This window comes from Martes martes (assembly GCF_963455335.1).
Source record: "Martes martes genome assembly, chromosome: 2".
Lineage (NCBI taxonomy): Eukaryota > Metazoa > Chordata > Mammalia > Carnivora > Mustelidae > Martes > Martes martes.
In genome coordinates, this window is record NC_137889.1 from 118,796,385 (window position 1) to 118,815,314 (window position 18,930).

General features: G+C 39.0%; 1 protein-coding gene across 1 annotated transcript in view; it reads right to left on the bottom strand.

Moving 5' to 3' along the window:
- PRDM5 (PR/SET domain 5) overlaps positions 1-18,930 on the bottom strand; it is a 213,540-nt gene that overhangs the window by 185,989 nt on the left and 8,621 nt on the right. The window contains exon 2 of the mRNA XM_080797672.1: positions 7,717-7,800. Within this exon, the coding sequence (XP_080653798.1) occupies positions 7,717-7,800 (84 nt within the window). The remainder of the gene's footprint in view (positions 1-7,716; positions 7,801-18,930) is intronic.

Sequence of the window (18,930 nt, forward strand, 5' to 3'; positions counted from 1 at the left end):
TTATTTTCTATTGACTTTTTTCTCCTCATTAAACCTATCTTTTGCTCTGTCATATCTAATATCTAATTCAAATACTGAGTTCTCAGCTTCAGTTATTATATTTTTTCTCTCTTAGAATGTCCACTTGACATTTATACATCTTAATTTTTTTGGCAAAATGGAGGAGGAGAAAATCTCAAGCAGACTCTGTGCTGAGCATGGAGCCCAATGCAGGGCTCAATCTCATGACCTCAGATCATGACCTGAGCTGAAACCAAGAGTCAGATACTCAATCGACTGAGCCACCCAGGCACCCCTCTTAGCACTGAGTCATTTTTAATTAAGTGCTGGATGCTGTATATTAAGAAACTTTGGAGAATCCAGGTACTATGTTTCTCCAGAGTAGGTCTACTCTGACTTCTGCCAGGCAGAGTAGAAAGCATTCATCACAAACTAATTAGGGAGTGAGCCGACTGGAGGCTGGGCTGGAGGTGTGGCAGGCTTTAGCCACTCTCAGTCAAGGACATTCCTACAGCACAGAACTGCAGCGCTTCCAACTGAAAGCGCTGTGCAGAGAGCCCCTCCTCAGCAACATGAGACTGCAGGACACTCCGCTTCTTGGTGGGCAAGAATTCTACTGCTAAACCACCAAGGCACTGATACACTCCGCTTTTTCAAAGTGTGTGGCTGAACTTTAGCATTCTGCTGTGCAGTTTCATAATTCTGCAAATGTCTTGAAGGGGAATCAGCAATGTTTTTACTTCTTTTACCGCTCCAATCTCTACCTGTTCGTCTATGCTCAAACAACTCAGCTCTACATGGGCTGAAATCAGATTTTCAGACTCTTGTTTATAATGCAGAATTCAATTTCCCAAGTGAAAAGAGGCTGCAGGTTGTCATTTTACCTCTCCATGTTTTCCCTCTAAAACCTTAGACATTCTGGTATTCCTTGCTACAACAGCTCTGATGTTATACAAATCATTTTTGTATTGAATCTGTCTTCATAGATCTCAGCAGTAATATTGATGTGTTCAAGTTCCTATCTGACATGCATTTTCTTGCCCTATTTTATTTTCTTCATATCACTTCATTTCTTCATATCATTTATTTTCTTTATATCACATCATACTTCTATCATATTACATATTAAGGATGTTTTATGTCTAACTTTCCCTACTAAAACATAAGTCCCAAGAGAACAAGGGCTTTACTGAATCCTCAAGGTAAAATCAGACTGAATATTGACTGACCCTGGTATTCTTTCTCTCCTATCATGCTTCATGTATCATGACTACTTTTGTCATCTAAAGACAATGCCAAGGTGCCTGGGTGGCTCAGTGGGTTAAGGCCTCTCTCTTCAGCTCAGGTCATGATCCCAGGGTCCTGGATCAAGCCCCGAGTTGGGCTCTCTGCTCGGCGGGGAGCCTGCTTCCCCATTTCTCTCTCTCTGCCTGCCTCTCTGCCTACTTGTGGTTTGTCAAATAAACAGATAAAATCTTAAAAAAAAAAAAAAAGACAATGCCTATTTTTTTTCTCTGTAAATATTCCAAATGTCCTTATTATTTTTCAGTATGAGAGAAGAAAAAAACTAATTCTACTTTACATATTCTTAGTCAAAAACTCTTACTCCCCTCTCTTCATGTTTCCTTACTTTCTCCTCTATAAGAGAGAGGAATTAGAGCTATATTTCCTCGGGTTTCTCTCCTCCATGGTTCCTTGCCTTCATTTGACTGTTGAGACCCTGATGGTCATTCCTCTCTATCCCTGACTCCCTGCTGTAGTAAGGAGACCTACCCTCAGTCTCAGGATGTGCCTTCTACAGCAGGCTGCAGACCTGTCTGTCTCTATCCAGGCTCTCTGGTATCCCACATTCTGACTCTGCTACAAACAGAGCCTGGGAGTCGAGCCACACTTCTCATCGCAGTCGAAGGGCAAATATATTCAGAATCTACTCCACAGGCCCCTCTTGCCTGCAAAGACCAGGATTTAAGAAGCAGAGTATAAAATCCCCACTCTGACCATGGGTTCCAGTCATATTCTCCAATCCAGGTCTTCTGGAGCCATAAACTTAGAAGTTACTCAATGCTCAGTAATGAGGTAGATATTTTAATCTTCGACTGGCTCCTATCTATTCTTCCTTGGCTAGAACTAAAGAGAAACAGAAGGGTTATTAATTAGGACACATCACCAGTGTGTAAGGTCTGGGGGTTGGGAAAGAAGTTCCCCAAAACAAACCATATTTAAAGAGCAATCACAGAAGGGGCCCCAGTTCACCTGGTATATACATTTATTTTGAAATAATAATTTACTCTAACTGTAGGACATTAACAATTCTTATAAACACTTACAAATCTTGTAATCATATTTCCCTAGCTGTATTTTTGAAAGCATGTTATTTACCCAGAGGTACAAAATCTTTTCTGCTGACAAAAATAAATAAAACTACGATTATTTGATATTTTGTATTTTGTAATATACAGCTACCAAGCAGAATGTAATGATTAATAACCCTGCTAATTCCACTAGCCTCAGATGTAAAAAATGCAGTTTTCCTTATCAATCCTCAAGGCAATAGATTTAGAAAAGTAAACAAATGTAAAATTTTTTAAATGCCATTAAGTCACAATCATACAGGTAAAGCTGATTCCTCTCATACTTTATGCACCCTACAATGTGTTACTTCTGGAATCCTTACAAAACTACAAGCTCCTTAAGAGTAGGAGCACAGACTTTTCAAAAAGCAAAGTTTAAGTCTTGTGTTGCTTGTCTACTTAACTCATAGAGATTACTTTTCTACCAAATTGTAGACACTTTTCTTCTAAGGCTTAATAGCAAGAAATCAACCCGTATCTAAGTCAGAGAGATTTTATTTTTTCCTATAAAAACATCACCCAGAATTTAGGTATTTCACTTGACTCTCCAGGTTTTACCTGGTTCTCTGGGTTTCTGTATGTGAGTTCTTAACTAGCTAACAGCAAGAACATATTGTCCAGAGGCCCATCCTCTGTATTACTACCCATCAGTATTACTAAACTGTAGCACGTATTCTGGCTCAAACCGCATAAAGACCACACCACTGAGTACCTGACTACACCTGCTGAACTGTTCAAAGACTGAGAGGAACATGCACCCAGCATGAGTGGGAGAAGGGGGATGGGATTGAGTCCTCACAAGAGATGCAAAGTTTAGGAATGAATGACTCCACCGGAAATGTCAGGAGGACACCGAGTTTTGAGAACTTACCAGACCAGTTTCTAGACAAAAACTTCTATGGAGTATTATGCCTCCATCAGACAGGACGAATACCCAACTTTTGTAGCAACATGGACAGAACTGGAAGAGATTATGCTGAGTGAAATAAGTCAAGCAGAGAGAGTCAAGTATCATATGGTTTCACTTATTTGTGGAGCATAACAAATAATACAGAGGACAAGGGTAGATGGAGAGGAGAAGGGAGTTGAGGGAAATTGGAAGGGGAGGTGAACCATGAGAGACTATGTACTCTGAAAAACAACCTGAAGGTTTTGAAGGGGCGGGGGGTGGGAGGTTGGGGGAACCACGTGGTGGGTATTAGGGAGGGCACAGATTGCATGGAGCACTGGGTGTGGTGAAAAAACAATGAATACTGTTACGCTGAAAATAAATAAAAAATTAAAAAAAAAAAAAGAACTTCCTACAGGCGATGCAAAGGGATGCCTTGGAAAAGGAAAGGAAGACCCACTGAAAACAGAACACAGGTGTTTGTGGAGGATTCAAGCAGACACTGGATTCACCAGCAGCTACTTTGGAATACCTGAATAATAGGCAGGTGAGGAAAAAGTACAATCTGTATTGTATTCTATGGGTACCAAAATTTAAAGGTATGTATGTGCAGGAAGTATAAAAACCCAGAGCCTAAAGAGGAGGTATTTGCACTATGCCTTGAAATACTGAAGAAGGTATTATAGAAAAAGAAGCTCTTGGAGATTTACAAAACAAAGGATGATTGAGTTTTAGCCACAGTACATGAATGGATTTTGGTCTTAGAGCAAGTTTGAGCAGGTACAAACTGAAAGGAAATATACCTCAAGCTCCAAATGACCTGGAAAGAAGTAGACGAAAAGACTGTTCTACAGAATAGAATGCAATACAGACACCTGGGCTCATGCCACTATATTATCCATGGGAAGGAAGTATTTACTATCAGGCACTGGTTTCCAACCTCAAGCTCTGTGATTGCCCTCAGGCCCAAGAAAGAAAGAAATCTTCTACCAATGCACTTAATTCTAAATGAAAAGCAAAAATCTGAGGTTACCAACAAGCCCTAAGGACAGATGAGACTGAGTCTCTTCAGACCTGCATTTCAAATTCTGGTGGCCAACACAGAACGAGGCTGAGGTGCTGGTGAATTCTCTGAAGCAGTGGGCATCAACAAATTTCCAACCTGTACTTTTGGAGGAAGAGAAGGAGGTTGCAGCAGACAGTATCAACTGATCCCATTCAATCCCTTTATATCCTGTCCTGAACCCACAGGGGCTCGCACACACATGTAGGCTCATTCCTAACTGGGCCTTCTAAGTTCTTTGGCATGAAATGGCCACCTAAGGGTTCCTGGCCTTCTCCACCAGAACTGCTGGCCATAAGCCAAGAGTAAAGAGAGACTGAGGAAGGGCTATGCCACATGCTCTCTCACATGACACATTTTCTAGACTGCCCTAAGGATCTGGTTCATGTCCCACAACCACACTAGACAAGGTTAACTACTGGCTGGAGAAGGACAACCTGTCTGAGAACACCAGGTGGTTCACTTTGTAGCTATCTGCCAAATTAGAAAAGACTTAAATAACCAGTCCCAAAGCACCCACTGGAAAGGGTAAGCTCACTCCTCCCCCTCTGAGAGGACTCAAATGGCTCCATGAGGGGAAGACTGAGGAAGAACCAATTATTCTCCTTTCTCTCTGCTCCTTCTGAGTCTGTCACCTCCAAAGCCAAATAACAACAATGGACTGCACTCATAAGTAAAACTCAAGGCTGAGAAGCAGCACATTCGGTTAACTTAAAAGTAATAGTATTAAGGTTAGGAATTCAAAAGATGTTAATTGTTTTTTAAATGTTCCCCCCAAAAGGCAAACCATTAAGAGAGGTTTTCCCTTGTCCTGCCCCCAGACCTACCTGCTTCTCCCTCTCCCCTGCCAGAAGCAGAGCAAAGACTGGCTGACTATCCAAACTGAAAACCAGACTAGGAAGAGAAAAAACTAGAGGAAGGAGTAGAAGGCCATGTGAACTAAGGGGTTAAAAGGATCAAAGGTCTTAGGTGAAAAGAACAGGCTCGCCAGGGGAGACTCTTATCAAAACTCTTCTGAGTTGCATAAAAAGTACAAATATTACTTATTCAAAATATAGATATTAAATAGCAAGTAAAATAAAATAGAGAAGAGCAATCACTAAGTGAATGTAACATTACCTGAACCTACAATGTATAAAATCAATAGTTCTTTGGGCAGCAGAGTGAGAGGATAGGGGTAGGGGTGTGTGAAAACAAGTACTAATGTAAAAACATTAAAGGCCCAGGAGATTAGGTCATATAAAACTAGGTGATCCACTGCTGCACTGTCAGCCACGGACCAGTTCACAAACAGCCTGCCTGCATTTCCTATAGGCAAGGATTTCTTTCAAAATAAAAATTACAATCATTATCTGCTTCACAATTCATAACCGGCTGTGCAAAACATGAACTCATCCCACTAAAATTTTCAGAACAAACATCAAAAGCCATTAACAACCTCTTAAATAACTGCTATTTGTATGTTTATGACTTATGTAGGCAATCTTTTTGTCACATAGATGTTTGATTTCTGAAAACCTTCCCAATTAAAAAAAAAATTAACTACTGAGAAAATTAAGACCTTATAGAAAAATAGTGAAAGACACCAAAAATATGTTTACATTTATAAAATAAACAACTAAAACAGCATGTTAAATTAGGCAAATCAAAAACATTTTCCACTTCTAGTGAGGACTATAGTAGGAACTTCCATTTTCCATCACCTGCATTGCAGAAATCTTTCAAGAATCTCTTCCTCAAGCACCGTTCCCCGCCACCAGCAGTTTCAGCAATATGGATGATGATTAAAAATGTATTGTGTTTGCAGGTAATACACTACGATGGCTTTCTGTGTCAAACTGGCTAGGCTACAGTAACCAGTTATTTATCAACTATTACCCTAATTGTAGCTGTGAAGGTATTCTGCAGATGTGGTTAAGACCTACAATCAGTCGACTGTAAGTAAAGGAGATTACCACCAATGCTGCATATGGTGGCCCTCATCCTATTAGTCAAAGGCCTTAATTGTCAACTGAGGCCTGCCAGAGATGTTCTGCCTCAAGACTGCAAAGTCAACTCCTATCTGAGTTTCCAGCCTGAAAGCCTGCCCTATAGGTTCCAATTTGTTACCCCAAAAATCATGTGAGCCAATTCTTTGTGGGGGGGGGGAAATATATATATATATATATGTGTGTGTGTGTGTGTGTGTATACACACACACACATCTATACACACATCTATACACACACACGTATTTATATATTTTTTTATATATAGATATATAGAGATCTATATACCTATATAGATCTCTATATATATCTCCAACCTATTGGTTCTGTTGCTCTGCAGACTCGAACTGATAAATACACATTCAGAGACTTTTTTAAACTTAATTTAATTTTTGTGTGTGTGTGTGTTCCAAAATTCATTGTTTATGCACCACACCCAGTGAACCATGCAATACGTGCCCTCCTTAATACCCTCCACCAGGCTCACCCATTCTCCCCCCTCCCCTCCAAAACCCTCAGTTCCTCTCTCAGAGTCACAGTCTCTCATGGTTTGTCTCCCCCTCCAATCTCCCCCAACTCACTTCTCTCCATCTCCCAAAGTCCTCCATGTTATCCCTTATGCTCTCCACAAGTAAGTTGAAACCATATAATTGACTCTGCTTGACTTATTTCACTTTTTATGTGTGAGTCTCTACCTCTTGATTCTATCCCTTTCCGATTTACTGATCCTACTTCTCAACCCCACCCTACTCATGGAACCCACCAAATACAATTCTTGGAAATGAGTTTTTTCCAAGTGTTTGCTTCAACAATCTCTATACTTTTACTTCTCTATTTCTATCCCTCGGGCCCTTCTTTTTCTAATGACTAGAAAAGAACAGCAACAAATATACTTGGCATAAACTAAGATGAAAATTCTTATACAGATGTACATTTGCATATACAGATCCCTGCATTAGGGAAATTTCAGATTGCAAAAGACTGTCCACAAAATCACAGTTCTTGAAATACAGATTTAAAGTGGTGTTTTCATTCCAACACAGAGCTCAGAACTGTTTCTAAGAAATCAGAACTACAATTGGGAAATAAAAGTTAAAGGAAAGGTATAATTTCATTTACAGAAATTGAATTCTTAATCCAGTCCAAGAACATGCTTATTTTATAATCCAAACATCCTTACGCATGGAAAACTCCTTTTTCAATAATGAACTGTAAACTTCAGAGTTCTAGAAGAATTGTCTAGTAACATATTTCAACAGTATGTTTTCAATGCTAAACCTTAAAGTTACTCGGGTCCCTTAAAAGTGAAACATTCCAGCATTTAAATAGTCGACTGGAATCAATACCTATTAACTTAGCCTTGTAAATGCACTGAATAGTATAAAGAAAAACATTAAATATTTAAAATAACAAGGTCATCCTTACCTCCCACATCAACCTGTAATCCATATTTTCATCCAAGTCTTCAGGCATTCTCTTCTCTCCAGCGAAGGGTCCAAACTTCTCACCCTGAGTAGTGATGATTACATTGAAAAGGGATTAGTGCAATAATCGAGTTACTAAAATAAACTTATTTTTTTCCTCCAAATCTGCATGCTCAATGAGTGAGACACATTTAAAGTATTACCTAATTTATACAACACAAAATATTTACATATTAAAATCCAACTTAATCTGTTTTTAGCTTAAGAGCCTGAATCCACAACACAGGAGCCAATATAAAAGGGTTAAATTGTATAACATTCAAATTCTGACAAGGCCTCTGGCAAGTGGTCTTAAAATGACAAGCATTGAGTTTTGCCTGACTTGAGAGACAAGCCCACCAGGCAGAAAATCACCTGGTTTCCATAAAAATCACAAATTCATCCCAATTATGAACAAGAAAGAAGTAGGCTTGCCATTCTCAGAGGAAGATTGTTCATAAATAAAGTTTAAATTCCCCTGTCAATCTTTCCAACAGCCAAGGCAGCACACTGGAAATCAGAGGTTCTCAGAAGGCAGGCTTTAGAGCCCACCTGGCATGAGAATCAACATGGACACTTATTTCAAATTCAGAATCCTGTGCTTATTAGAATCAGACTCGCTCAGAGTGGGGCATGGGGAGCTGCATTTTCACAGGTTCCCAGGTGAGAAGCACCAGGGGCTGGCTCCTGCAGTTGCTTGTGTGGCAGGTTCCAGGGCAAGAGACATTGTATTCTCAACTAAGGCAACCAAAGCAAGAGTTTGGAGAGCTCTGTTTAGCGGGGAGCCTGCTTCCCCCTCTCTCTCTCCCTCTCTGCCTGCCTCTCTGCCTACCTGTGATCTCTGTCTGTCAAATAAATAAATAAATAATCTTAAAAAAAAAAAAAATCTCCAGGGGAACTTGATAAACACTGTTGATAAAAGCAACCACCAACCAAAGCAATGCTTTCAGGAGTATAAATTACTTAATGAACAACAGAAAACCCAACTCCTAGAAATAGTAACATGTTAAAGCTTAAAGGAATTACAGCTAACTAACCCAGCCTTTCATTCTACAAATAAAGACAAGAGGTCCTGAGAAGCTATCAAAATGGCAGCACCCAGAAGACGCATTCTTTCATGTTAATTTAGGGACAAAAAATAGCTACAGAGATTCCTCAAATCAAGATTATAATCCTAAATAACCCAGGCACAAGCACACCAAAGAAACCGGAAGACTGCTATTTATAGTTACATGGAGTTATTGATACAAAGTTTAGCAAGCAAACTTCAGAGGCTGGAAGCCAGCTCTGCTTCTTCCATTCTTCCTGCCTCACTAGCCACTCCATGCTAAGACTAAGCATTACGCATCACTTCTCAGGCAGCTACCATGGCCCCAAAGATGCTTTCCTTTTAAAAGTAGTCATTTTTCACCTCAACATGGAACCTTATCAGTATTTAATGGCAGTTAAGAAAAGCTGTATAAGTAATTGAAGAAATGAGGCCTATGTGGCTCAGTCTGTTAAGCATCTGACTCCCCATTTAGGCTCGGGTCACGTTCTCCGGGTCATGAGATAGAGCCGTGTCAGGCTCTGCACTCCGAGTGGAGTCAGCTTGAGATTCTTTCCCCCCTCTCTACCCCCCAACGTTTGCACCCCCCAGCTCGCACATAGGCACACTTGTGTGTGCTCAAGTGCTCTCTCAATCAATCAACCAATAAAACCTTAAAAAAAAATGAAATGAAAGAATAAGGGAGGGGAATTAATACACTTAATACAATTAATACATAATACGTGAACTACTATGGGTCACACTCCAAATAACCCTATGTGGGAATTTCCCCATTTAACAGTGAAGGGCATGGAGAATCAGTTTAAATAACCTGCTTGATAAGGTCAACCACCCAGCAAAGATCAGAGAAAAGCTTAGGAACCACTGGTTTATTCTGCTCAGGCACTGTCTGCTTCACCACACCACCACTCAAAACCCTCACAATAATTGGATGACCCAGTGCCCAGGAAGCTGACCCCTCTCTTCTCACTTTCCATTAACTACAACCTTTAACAACTACGTGGGCCATCCTTGCGTTGCTCATAGTAGTCACTCGATACGTGGACTCTTGTACTGAACGAAGAAACCGACTGAAAATGCTGAGCAGAGAGCCTGATGCGGGGCTTGATCCCAGGACCCTGAGATCATGACCTGAGCCAAAGGCAGAGGCTTAACCCACTGAGCCACCCAGGAGCCCCTAAGTACACACTTTCTAATGCAACTGATCTACCCATGCCAGTCAGTTTCTCCCTGCAGTACAAATTGGGAAGGGGGAAAAAAAAATTCAATTCAGCAGTGTTCAAAGGACTGAAGAGGAGGGATGGGAACCCAAATAAGTGCACTGGAATCGGTTAAAAAGACTGCTTGGTTGCGTGTCTAGCAAGATTATTAAAAGAATTACAGATCTGAAAATTCAAAATAAGAATCAGGACTCTGATTTTAAAGCCTCACTATTAACAGTGAACAAGCACTCTACCCTAAACTCGAAATACCAAACTAGAATAAAATGGCTTTCAACTTTTTTCTTCAACCCACAGTAAGAAATACATCTTGTATGGCAACTTGGCATAGTCACATGAACACACTGAAACACACACATAAAACTAAAATATAAATTTCTTGGGGCGCCTGGATGGCTCAGTGGGTTAAAGCCTCTGCCTTCGGTTCAGGTCATGATCCCAGGGTCCTGGGATCGAGCCCCGCATCGGGCTCTCTGCTCGGCGGGGAGCCTGCTTCCTCCTCTCTCTCTCTGCCTGCCTCTCTGCCTACTTGTGATTTCTGTCTGTCAAATAAATAAATAAAAATCTTTAAAAAAAAAAAAAAAATATATAAATTTCTTGAAACAATACTACCCTTACTCTTCCAGTATGTTATGCACTTTCACTTCACTTTTTCAAAAATACCAGCTCTGACCCAATAAGTTAACTTCACAACTCATTAATAGCTTGCTATCCAGTTTGAGAAACACTGACATAAAAACATACAAAGAAAAAAAAAACATACAAAGAGAAGGCAAATTTCTAAGTAGGCCAGTGAGCATATTAGGATGATCTGATCAACTAAACTTGAGTTTCTGTAGCTGCAAGATTACAAAAATGTAAATAGCCAACTCTTAATTATCCTTAGTGCTTATGGTATGAAAAAAGTACAAATAATTAAAACAATTTATACTTGACTTTAGAGGAAAATTTTGTACTTACTGGACTCACTCTCACTCTGAAGATCTCCCTAAGGATCCTACCATGCTATCCACCCCTTTTCTAACTCCTTGTTCATCCTTGTTTCTGCTACACAAACAGCACTTTCTTCTAATTGTAATTTTATTGCATACTCTGCTTTATTCACTAACCATTTTCCATGCGAAGTCTAACCTAAGAGTAAGCCTCTTCTACCTCAGTGGGCTTCAAATCTGCTTGGGTAACCCATCTGTATAAGGAAGATTTGGGGTACACACCCCATCTATATGTGATTACGTTTTTTTAGTTGAACCATATGAAATTACCAATATTTGACATTTTCAACCTACAAAATGAAACTTTTTCATATGATTCATTATAATAAAAATTATATATACATATGCATTAGCATAACTAACACCGAAGGTGAGATTTACAACCAATGACAGGAAGAAAACCAGTATTTCAAACTATATCTTCTTGAAAATTCAAAAATTTTTGGCTGACATCAGTGGTTTTACTCTCTGTGATTAAGCTGTTGAAGATCTATTAGCAGCAGGAAAATTGTCAGCTGTACTGTCTTCTTACTGTTCACTCTCTAAGGGGGTCACTATCTCAAATGCTTACAAGGTCAGGCCCGAGAGCAGCACAGGATCTGTCATCCAACAACAAACATGTACAGGATGCATTAGGGAAGGACTGGGAGGCAAGCTGGAAAGGCAGGACCACTCAAGCTTTTCTACTGCAACCAAATATTGCTGTATCACAATGTTGCTAGGTATCTACAAGTATTTTGGAGATGCTGACAACTCAAACACGTACACGAAATCACTACTTTTCTAAGTCGGCAATGAATTCCAAGTTTTCAAAACTCTGCAGATCAAAGTGTGACCACAAGACAAATTCAACCTGTAGACAGCGAAAAAGTCAAGGCAAACTCACATCTCAGACCTGCCCAGTTCCCAGCCTGCAATGGTGCTTCTCTGCTGTTTCTAAACAAGGCAGTTAATGGATCTACCCAATAGGCCACCCACTGGACTAGACAATAACTTTTAATAAACAAAAAATGTATGATTATACATGAGCCATTTTCTCTCATTTTGTTTAATATTGGTAAGAAGTTGAAAGCAAGATTTACTGCAGAGCTCTCTCTCAGAACAGTGGGAAAAGCACTAGCTGAGGCTTCCAGAGATCTCGACGCTGATCCCTACTCTGCACAGCTTATCAGCTGTGACACATTAGGATGTCACGAACTTCTAAGCTTTGGTTTCCTCACCTATAAAAGGTAGGGATTTAGAGTACCTGATTTTTAAGATTCCTTCCAGCTCTTAGATACTATTAGAAAGAGATTCCCCAGGCCCAATTAAAACAATTTGAGAATCAAAGAGAACAAAACAGTAATTGATTGAAACACATTAACACATTAATTCTTAATGATTTTCTGAGAAAGAGAAAAAAATTTAAACATCATGCGCCATCATTGGAGGGTAACAACTTGTTAAAATTAGTAGAGGGAAATGGGCTCCTGGATGGATCAGTTAGTTGGATGAGTGTCTGCCTTCAGCTAAGGTCATGATCCCAACGCCCTGGGATGGAGCCCCATGTTGGGTTCCCTGCTCAGTGGGGGGCCTGCTTCTCCCTCTCCCTCAGCCCTTTCGTACGTACCCTCAGGCTCTCTCTCAAATAAACAAATGAAATCTTTTTAAAAAATTAGTAGAGGAAAAAAGAACTAACATTTTGTCCTACCTTCCCAATAATACCCTAGTTCATGAGAACCAGATAACAGCAAATAAAGCTCTTCTTTACAGAGGAATGCTAATTTATAAATAAAGAAGCACCATTTATTTGAATGAAATCACCATTTTGAAATCCCTAAAAATTTAACTGATTCAGGCAAGGGTCATCAATGGATGCTAAGACCATTAGGTAAAAGGTTGATAGTGAAATAGATATTCATCTAGTATCAGCTCACAGATTACTAGTTTAAGCACAAGGTCCCTTTAAATGGAAAAATTACATTACCCCAGTGTCGGCATTAATAACAGTGGGAAAACCAGACATTATATACCCCCTGCTAGAATGCAGTCTGAAGTAAGCCATTCTAGCCCTTCATTCCCCAGTGTGGTCATAGGAACGTAAGAGGGGTGTTTGCTGAACTCTCCAGGCACCTCCAGAGGCAAAAGGGCAAGTGAACATGCGCAGACCTCTTCCCCCTTGTCCTGTCTCTCACCCAGCACCTGGGGAGGTCTGAGCCAGCCAGCAAGAGAACACAAGGAAAAAAACACATATGAGAGTGAGGCGGATGCTTCCGATGATGCCTACTGCTAAAACTGCATTATTTATTGCAACGTAAAAAGTTTCCTGAGGGTAGGGAGAAGTGCTTAATATACAATTTACAGTGCATTAAAAAAAAAAAGTAAAATAATCTATACCTAACTTCTAGATTTGAAGAAATACAGAAGAGAGAGAAGTACATTAAATAAAGCCCTGGGAAAACAATCAGATAAATCCAGATTGTGAGATACTCTACAATTAGCCTGATCTCCTCAGAAAGCCACTATTATTAAAAAGGGGAACAGGAAAAGGGAGACAGTTAAGAGATCTGATGGCCATAACCAAATGTAATCGGTGGTCCCTGATTTGATCCTGGTTCAAAAACTAAACAGCTATAAAAACATTTTGGAGGCAACTGGAGTAACTTGAATATGGGCTGGAATTAGAAGACGTTAGGAAATTACTGTTATTTTTGTTGGATGTTAAAATGATATTATGGCTATTTAGGAGAATGTCCTCATACAGAAATATTGAGGGAAAAAATTATCGTAATGTCTGTAATTTACTTTGAACTGGCTCAGCGAATAAAAAAATATACATATAAATAAAATAAATTATATTACAGTGAATCAATTGCAGTTGAATCATTCATATGTGAAATAATGGTAATTTTTCACAGAAGAAGTCTAGGGTCCCACTTGGAACATAATTATATTTCAATGTTAAGCTACTATGCATGTGTTGCTCTCGCAGTACAATTAGGCCTTCAGCAAAGTGTGTTTCTAAAAAGTTCAGAATGAAAAATATCCAATCTTTTTTCTCTACTATGACTGTCGGGGCAGAGACAAATCGCCTCACTATATCCATACTCCTTAGTACGGGAATGCTGACTTTGTTGAAGGTACTAATGTATATAGGTAGAAAAACTACATTTACCAGCTTCCCACTTAAATAGGGAAGAGAGCTAACAACATGCAAGCAGAAATCATTATATGAACCACCACAAAAGCTCTTAACAGGATAGCTAAGTCAACTGGCAAGTATACCCTAGGGCCATGGTTACTACCTCTTTCTCCCCACCTGGAATAAAAGCAGGATAGGTGGAACTAAAGCAGCCACCTGGAGGCCAAGAGAATGCAAACAGTTCCACCCCAACATCTTAAGCCACTGAACTGATAGCAGTAAATGCCTACATGCCAACTTCTTGTTATAGGGAGAACATAATCCCCAAGGTTTAGATTACTGTAGTTGTCTCTATCACTTTCAGCTGACAGAACAAATGTCAAGGAAAAGAAATGCTCTAGTACCCAAGACATAACAGAATCATTCTTTATGAAACAAGTCCCTTATAAAATAAAAATGAAATGGGAAATGCCAGAGAATTGTGAGGAAGAAGAGATCCTGGGTATATGGTGCCCTGCATAGAGCACCTTCCAACCCTAAGCTACTTGCTTCTCCTGAGCAAAACAACTGCTACTAGCATGTCTGGCCAACCGAACCTAAATGAAGCCTTAGGTTCTGGCAAAGAACACGTGTGAGGCATTTTCTCCAGTGGACTAAGAAATAAACTGGAAATCAGCAGAAGAGCCAGCACTGAGGGCTGGAAACTACAGAATGCAGAGAAAATTTTGGAAAGTCAGAGATGGGGAAGGGGGCCACAGCCTAGTCTTCTCCTGGCCTTCAGTGCATGAAAGTATAAGGAGACCAGACAGCCGAGGAACAGGGAATTGACAGCCTATCTGCCAGAGCAGGTTCATGGCGATACAGACCCCTTTGCATATAAGGAAGGACTGACACCACAGAGGGTTTTCTAACACCTGGTTTTGGGCTTTGGTAAAACAACCAAGGCAGACTGCCTATACAAAGAGGCCCAGCTGCCTGAGAGAGAAAGATCAGGAAGGAGAATGAGAACCACACTCATAAAATAGAAATTCTGCAGGAGACAGAATACTTCAATTAAAAGGAATACCTCAAGGGGTGCTGGGTGGCTCAGTGGCTTAAAGCCTCTGCCTTGGGCTCAGGTCATGATCCCAGGGTCCTGGGATGGAGCCCCAATGGGGCTCTCTGCTCAGCAGGGAGCCTACTTCCTCCTCTCTCTCTGCCCGCCCCTCTGTCTACTTGTGATCTCTGTCTGTCAAATAAATAAATAAAACCTTTAAAAAAAAAAAAAAAAGAATACCTCAAGAGAAGAAGGAAATTTAAAGAGATTCATGTAGAGTACTGAAACACACACACACACACACACACACACACACACACGAGTGGGAAAAAAACAAACAAAAATCATGATTTTCCAACTAAGTATTTTTAGAGAACGAGCTGAAAGAGAAATAGATTAACCTGAAAATCACTCACCCAGTCAGGAAATCCTTTACAGTCAGGTGGAGGAAGAGCTACTTGATGATATACACAGATTCAGAGAGAATATTAGCCACATGATGATGAGAAAAAGAATCACAAAAAGTCTCCAACTAAACAAATGAACCAGAACAAAGGAAAGAAAATGGCAAAAAAAAAAAAAAAGAGTAGCTGGCATAGGCATACAAATGAATGACAATTAAGAGAGTAGTTAGACTATGTAGGGTTAACTAACAACTCCTGAAAACAACAGGGATATACTTTTCAAAGATATTCTATTAAGTAACACACCATTTCATGGGAACCCAAGGATTGCTGGGGAAGAACAGCAAGAAGGCAAAACCATCCCAAAAGTTGCACACTATGTGTGGTAGCAGGGGAGGGAAGAAGAAGAGGGAAGAGAGAGGGAAACAGAATATCTCATAGAAGGAATTGTGTGTTTTTGTGGGAAAAACAGCTAAGCTCTACCTATCAGACAAAAAAATCATCCATCTGACTGTGAAAGAGGGAAAGAGTAAGTAAATCACTAAAGAAAAAGAGTAGAACTAACAAAGTAATTAGAGGGGGAAAATGAATGAACAGCGACTTGGACACCAAAATAAGGAAAATTATAAAATAAGTTACAATATAAAATAAATAATGAGCATAAAGAAAGATGGCAAGAGTGAAATCAGCTATTGCAGCCATTAACCTAAATATGAAGGAGTTAAATTCTCCTATTAAATGAGACTGTAATACTGCATTATGAAATATAATCTAGCTACACGATTATAAAATATAAAAGAAAATGATAAAAGCAAATTTAAATGAGTAGATACAGAGATACAAAAAAGGCCATAGTGTCGCTTTTAGACAAGAATTAAGTTAATTGCTGAATGCAGTAAATAGAATTATATAGTAATTATTATATAGTAATAAAAAACATTATTTATGCAGAAGATATAAGAGTAAGAAAACAGAAGTATAAAAATACTAATATGCCCAAACTTTCAGTTATAAAATAAGTCATGAAGATAAAAAATACAGCATGGGTAATACAGTCAATAATATTGTAATAATGATGTATGGTGATTGACATGATTACACTTATTGTGGTGAGTACTGAGTAATGTACAGAGTGGTTGAATCAATCTGTTGTATACCTTAAACTAATAAAATATTGTATGTTAATTATAGTTCAATAAAAAAATGGTTAAGATGGCCAGTTTTAAGCTATGTATATTTTATCAAAATAATTTAAAAATTAGCCAACTTTTCACCAAAAAAGATATATATCTACTATATAATACAAATGTATATTATATACATACAAAGAATTAAAGTGAGAGACTTTAAAATCTCTCTTTCAAAACTGGACAGATTAAGTAATAAAAATAGTAAATGGAGTCTTTTGGGTTTTCAACATTCAAAGGGGAACATGCATCCTGATATTTACAGCACCCTTATTAACAATGGCCAAACTATGGAAAGAGCCCAAATTTCCATTGATTGACAAACAGATAAAGAAGATGTGGTATATATATATGTGTATATATACATATTTGCATAAACATATACACACAGCAGAATATTACTCCATCACCAAAAAGAATGAAATCTTGCCATTTTGCAATGACACGGATGGAAGTAGAAGGCATTATGCTAAGCGAAATAAGTCAGAGAAAGACAAATACCATATGATGTCACTTAATGTGGAATTTAAGAAACAAAACAGATGAACATAAGGGAAGGGAAAAGAAAAGAGAGAGAGAGAGGGAAGCAAACCATAAGAGACTCTTAATTATGGAGAAAAAATTGAGGGTTGATGGAGGGAGATGGGCAGGAGAGAGGCTAAATGGGTGATGGGTGTTACGGAGGGCAGTTGTGTAGAACACTGGGCGTTATATGTAAGTGATGAAACCACCTGAAACCAATTTTACCACATGTTCACTAACTAGAATTTAAGTAAAAACTTGAAATAAAATAAAATAAAAATAAAAGCAAGAATATTTTTTAAATGCCATTAATTTTAGAGCACCTGGGTGACACAGGTGGGTAAACCTCCAGCTCTTGGTTTCAGCTCAGGTCATGACCTCAGGGTGGTGGGATCGAGCACCATGTCTATCTCAATGCTCAGTGCGGAGCCTGCTTAAGTTTCTCTCTCCCTCTCCCTCTGCCCCTCCAGCTCATGCTCACTCTCTCTCTCTCAAATACATCTTTAAAAAAAAAAAAAAAAAAGCCATTCATTTGAAAACTTTTTTAAGTTAAATATCCATCAAGAATTTAAAAAGAGTATCATTCCTAAACTATAATACAAAAGGCCAATAAACTATAAAATGATAAAAGACATCAAACCACATATTAAAGAAGTTTTTTAATCACAGACACATCATATTTAAACTTCTAAAATACAAAGGAAACTAGAAAAATCTTGAAAGTAGAGGGAAAAAAAGACATTATGTACAAAGTAAGACTTAGAGCAGAATTCTAACCAGACACTATGTAAGCCAAAACAAACAAACAAACAAAAACAAGTAAGCAACATCTATAATGTAATGGGAAAAAAAAATAAACTGTCAACCTTAGGAACATAGGAAAATACTTTTTCAGACAACCAAAAACTGAGAAAATTGTCAGCAAACTGTGATATTAGAAATGTTCAAAGAATATTGCTCAGGCATAAGGAATATGATACCAGACAGAAACTTATTTCAAAACAAAGTAGTTAAGAGCTCCAGAAATGTTAAAGTTTATATATGGATAAATAAGGAAGACAATTCCTCTTATTTTTTAATTGCTCTAAAAGTCGACTGATGAGCTAAAGGGAATATAGTAAAGATGTAAGGTTTATAACATAAAATAAAATAGATGAAAATAATGGCATAAGTGATGGGAAGGAGGATTTGCAAGTTTAACTACTATATCTCGCCTCCTCTTTGACACCTCTGCCTGTGGTCTAACAGAAACCTTAAAATCAATTTGACTTCATCTGAGTTCCTGATCCTCCCCCTTCAAGTCTGCTCCACCCACAATCTAGATCAGTCTCAGCTGCTGATGGACAATCCAACCCTTCCAACTTCTCAAGTTAAAATCCTTAGACTCATCTTCGATCCTTCCCTTTCTGTCCCCCTCACTCATCAGCACATTCTGTCACTGCTATCTTCAAACTACCCACCCAGAACAGGCACCATCTTGGTCTAAGCCACCATCTTCTCTCAGCCAGATCACTGCAACAGAATCCTAGCAAGTCTTGCAGGTACACACTTGCCCTGTGGCCAGCTATTCTCAACATAGCAGTCAGAGGGACCCCTGATAAACTCAAGCCAGATCATGTCACTCCTCTGCTCAAAGGCCTGCAGTG